General features: G+C 40.2%; 2 protein-coding genes across 2 annotated transcripts; one reads left to right on the top strand and one right to left on the bottom strand.

Annotated features, from left to right (window-relative positions):
• Positions 1 to 242: 242 nt before the first annotated feature.
• On the top strand, positions 243 to 1,852 carry LOC129717729 (dolichyl-diphosphooligosaccharide--protein glycosyltransferase 48 kDa subunit). The gene is made up of 2 exons (XM_055667838.1): positions 243 to 498; positions 576 to 1,852. The coding sequence occupies exons 1-2, from the start codon at positions 351 to 353 to the stop codon at positions 1,766 to 1,768; spliced, it is 1,341 nt and encodes a 446-aa protein (XP_055523813.1). The 5' UTR covers positions 243 to 350; the 3' UTR covers positions 1,769 to 1,852.
• Positions 1,852 to 2,785, bottom strand: LOC129717730 (uncharacterized). The gene is made up of 2 exons (XM_055667839.1): positions 2,627 to 2,785; positions 1,852 to 2,562 (listed from the first exon to the last, which is right to left on the bottom strand). Exons 1-2 carry the CDS (start codon positions 2,726 to 2,728, stop codon positions 1,954 to 1,956), a joined length of 711 nt encoding a protein of 236 aa, XP_055523814.1. The 5' UTR covers positions 2,729 to 2,785; the 3' UTR covers positions 1,852 to 1,953.
• Positions 2,786 to 5,037: the final 2,252 nt, after the last annotated feature.

Raw genomic sequence — 5,037 nt, 5'->3', positions numbered from 1 at the left:
GCTGAACAACTCAATTCTGGATAAAATACTTTCTACAGTGACGTGATTTAAAAATTGAAGGACAAAGATAGAAAATTTTTGAAAATCACGTTTAGCTTGGAAAATGCTGCTCTTTCAGATGATACGAAAAACTGATGTAGCTAAACAACCCAATTCAAACTTTATACCAGTCTGTGTAACCTTTATAGTCCGCTCATCCCTGATCGTCCATGTCATCATAATACCGAAAATTGAGTAACCCCTTGGTTGCCAAATCGTCAACGGAGGAGAACGTGAAGGAAAAGAAGTGGCACTACCGAATTCGGTGCGGATTCTGTAGCGTATAACGTAAATTGATTATTTTTGTGAAAATGAAAAATTTCATTTTTTTAGTCATAGCGAGTCTCGTACTTTGTTTAGTGCCTAGTCCTGTATTGGCACAACCTGGTGAAACGCTTGTGCTGCTAGATAATTTAGCCATACGCGAAACGCATTCAATCTTTTTTAAAAGTTTACAAGGTAAGAAGAAATCGAAAAAGAAAAATGCCGGCACGAATAGGGTGTGACGTGTCCTAATGTTTTACTTCTTTTTGTAGAAAGGGGATACAAACTTACGTTCAAATTAGCAGATGATGCTAATTTGGTACTTTCGAAATACGGAGAGTTTTTGTACAAGCATTTAATTCTGTTCGCCCCCTCAGTCGAAGAATTCGGTGGATCTTTGAGCGTTGAAGCGATTACGGAGTTTATTGACAACGGTGGCAACGTGTTAGTAGCGGGAAGCTCAAGCGCTGGTGACGCTCTTCGCGAATTAGCTTCTGAGTGCGGATTCGAGGTAGATGAAGAAAATGCAGCCGTAATCGATCATCTGAACTATGATGCGTCAGACACTGGAGATCACACTTTGATAGCCGCTTCGCCTGAAAATTTGATTGATTCTGAAATCATTGTTGGAAAGAAGACGGTTGGCCCGTTACTGTACCGAGGTACGGGATTGCTGGCCGACAAAGAGAATCCATTAGTCCTGCAGCTATTGACGGCCGATAGTAGCGCATACAGTTATAATCCGGACACCCCCATCAAGGAATATCCACATGCTGTGGGAAAAGGAACATTGCTGATTGCGGCTTTGCAAGCTAGGAACAATGCTCGCGTAGTATTCTCTGGTTCTTTATTCTTCTTCTCTGATGAAGCATTTTTGTCACCTGCGCAACGTACCGGCAATCAGGAAGTATCTATTGCCATTAGTAAGTGGGTCTTTGGTGAAAACGGTGTTATCAGAGTTAAATCGGTACAGCACCATAAAGAAGGAGAACATCATCCTCCGTCTTCCTACACAATCACCGAACCAGTCGTTTACACTATCGAGATCGAAACACTCGCCGATGATGGCAAGTGGAAACCATTCCAAGCAAATGATATTCAGTTGGAGTTCGTGCGGATCGATCCATTCGTTCGAACCACCTTGAAGTCGATTGGTGGGGGGCGATACCAGGCTAAATTCAAGATTCCCGACGTATACGGGGTCTACCAATTCAAGGTTAATTACGACCGCATTGGCTACACACAACTGTATTCGACAACACAGGTTTCAGTTCGACCACTGACGCACACTCAATACGAACGGTTCATTCCGAGTGCTTATCCGTATTACGCGAGTGCTTTCTCAATGATGGTCGGTGTGTTCCTTTTCTCCTTCATTTTCTTGCACTACAAAGAAGAATCCTCTGGAGCATCGGTGAAACCAACCGGTAAAACAGGTGGCGGCGGTGACAAGAAGAGCCAGTAAATCGAATGAAATTTTTTTTCGACTGCCTCTAGGATCTTAGTCTAAGCTTGTAGAAATGAAATAATAAAATTCGAATACAAACAATGCCAAGAATTTTATTTGCTTCGTTTTGTAAAAAAACTACACCTCTAGTTTTTAGTTGAAGATTCGTTTTTGTGATTAACTATTTCATGTTTGCAAACAGTTTATTTAGTTTGTTTAAAAATTCTTGCACAATTAATATTCGATCCGTATGTTCTATTCTCTGATGAACTTTCCATACGATCGGTTGGTACTAATGTTAGCATTTTTGTTGGAATACTCAATTGGTTATGATTTATGGGATTACTAACCATGGGTGACAGAAATTTATCTGCTATTTCGCTACTGAAAGCCATACGCAACGGTTTTTTCGAACGGGATATCATAACACTAGGCACCGATTCCCGTTCTTTTACTACCTGTGTTCCATTTGAGTCGTGAGTTGTCCAATTCCAAAATGTAATGCAATCGTTTAATTTGTGTTCTTGTGGGACGTAAACGAGACCTGTAGTGCTAAGATAAGGATCGACGATTCGAGCAAAGCCCGTTTCGTTCGTGTGAATAACGTTGACCGGGCGTTCCACATGCTTGCTACAGTTGAGCCCAAATTTGTAGGTATCAGCCGGGGTATGGCACACAAGTTTTTCACATGGACGAGGAACTAGCTTAATCGGTTTCAATGGATCTCGACGGAAATAGGCATGAGAAGCGGTTATATAGTCTATTCGATTCGTCGAATTGATTAGTTCAGCCGACTGCTCACTCGATGGAAACTAATAGTATGGGAGATGCTGTGACAGTGTGGTGAGTAACATAAATCGAAGACTTCTCATTTACCTTGAAACTAAATTGGTCCTTGCTCTCGGATATTGGCGCCCAAGTATGCTGGGTTTGTAAAGTTTTGTAATCATTACGAATTCGCGTAATTTTGTTATTCATTTAGTTTATTGGATACCAACTGTGAGGATTGTGTTTGTGCATTCCTCGAACTCGTAAAAGTCATAATAACGGTTGCTAAACAACAGTCAGGTTTTCGATTTTCTACCATTCCGAGTTTGCCTTCTGGACTTAAGGGAGGACATCCAAAATGGACAGTTTATAAACAACGCGAAAAATGAGTTTTCCCATAAGCCAACTTAGAAACGGTGTTGACGCACTTCTGCATACTTAAGGGCTCCAAAATTCACAGGAATGGTTAAAAAGTTATAATATTTCTAGGGTAACTATTTTGAGCTTTTGGGCAACATTTTTTTTGCTTTTGTCTACCAGTACCGACATCGTATTCCCAAGCACAAGGCTTGGAAATGGTTGATTTATCATTAAGGGGGGGTAGGGTTTTGAAGGCAAAAAAAACAGGTTTTTACATTTTTTTTTGGGCGTACGGTGAAAGTAAATTTATTTCTGATTATTGTACATTAAAGAGTAGTAATTGAACTATATTCTGTAAAATATTGGTTGAAAAATATTGAAAATTGACCGAATGGTAGCAATTCTTCGCAGGCGCCTCAGAAAAAATACTTTTTGCGGTGCACGTCATACCTCAGCACTGGATCATCTGAAATGAAATAACCAAAGTTTTTCCTTTAATTTTTATGTCCCTCTAGGTATCTCTGTCGAGTTTTTCCATTTTTTTTAATTTTTGAACTTTTTACAAGACTTGAAAGTGAAAATACCGATTTTTGGCCTAAATTCATGACTATTGTTGTTAATAATAAAAAAAATAAAATCTAAAAACGAAAAAATCTCAACAGGGTTACCTCATAAATTATGTAAGGAAATACTGTAAAAAATTTGAGAACGATCGGTTGAATAGATTTTGAGATACAGAGTGCACCGACTCAAAAAACATCGATTTGAGAAAAACGCGTTTAAAGTTTTTCGTAGCGAAAAGACCCCGATAAAACTTAGTAAGCTATTTATTTTTTATTTTACTCACATAGAATCATCAATGCCACAACATTCTTGAGTTACTATACTTTCATAATATGCAATAAAAGAAAATCACTTTTTTTGAACCCTCAAAACCCTACCCCCCCTTAACCAAAACGCTTCTTCATATTTGCTGTGGTTTCTATGTGACATATTTTTGGTCTCGTTTTCATTCCAAATCCACCGTGGTCTCTTAGCCCTTTCTCTACCATGGTTACTCTAGAGCACCCAGGTTTGGATGCAAAAAGCCACTCGAACTGTTTAGGGTAAAAGCAAAGCCTTGGTGCTACATTCCGATTCGGAACTCGACCTTCTGTTTATTACACACAGACTTCGCAGCCAACTGTTTAGTGTACAGGACAATTGCGACGATCCTACTGACACTAACAGTCCTTGCCAAGCTGAGAGTCGAACCTACGACGACTGGCTTATTAGACCAGCATCGTACGTCGAGACCAACTGGGAGTAATGTTTAGGCCAATGCTATACTCAAAGTGAATAAAAATAATCTTGAACAATCAGTATATTGTTCAAAAAAGTATTTATGCATTTTGAGTAGAGTTGGTAAATATTTTTAAAGGTTTTTTTCCATCCAAACCTATGGTGCACTAGAGTAACCATGGTAGAGAAAAAGTTAATGTTCGCCTGCGACGAATAGATTCAAATTATTGAAAACTGGAGCAGAGGGTCCAAAGCCCCTGGGAAGGAGCGTGGTTATAGTTACTATCCATGCCTATTACGTAAAATGCGAATTGATGAACCCCTTATATAACGTGTCACGCGACCCGTGTCGAGGGTTGAATGGCAGGGGGGTTTTAACGAATGCATATATGCATTTTGAGTGACATTAGTAAATATTTCGAAAGGCTTTTTGCATCTAAACCAGTGGTGCTCTAGAGTAACCATGGTAGAGAAAGGGTTAACCTTGACAGCGATTTGCCGCAAGGCTGCCCATTCGCCTTCTCCATGATCCTCGTTTCACCAAAGGGAACAGACGCAGCCGCATCTCCTAGTCTGCCTGTTACCTATTAAGGAAAAGGGGCTCTCCAACGCTGAAAGCGCAGGTACATGGCAAACCTAAAAGAAGACTACTCAAGGGATGAATCCAGAATGCTCGCCCTCCGATCTTCCGACCGACCAAACAATCCACCAAAACAACCAAAACAAAATCAAGCTGTTGTTGAGCGACAATGATCAGATGACGTCCCACACCAAATACCTAAACCAAAGTTTCGAGTCCGCAAAGAAGAAGTTTTTTCGTTCCATAGGCACTCGGTGGAAGTAACCTACAGGCAAATTGTGAAGGCGATTAACATCGC

This window comes from Wyeomyia smithii, chromosome 1, assembly GCF_029784165.1.
Source record: "Wyeomyia smithii strain HCP4-BCI-WySm-NY-G18 chromosome 1, ASM2978416v1, whole genome shotgun sequence".
Lineage (NCBI taxonomy): Eukaryota > Metazoa > Arthropoda > Insecta > Diptera > Culicidae > Wyeomyia > Wyeomyia smithii.
Note: the sequence above shows the minus strand (reverse complement) of the source record. Positions and strands in the feature narration are given on the sequence as shown.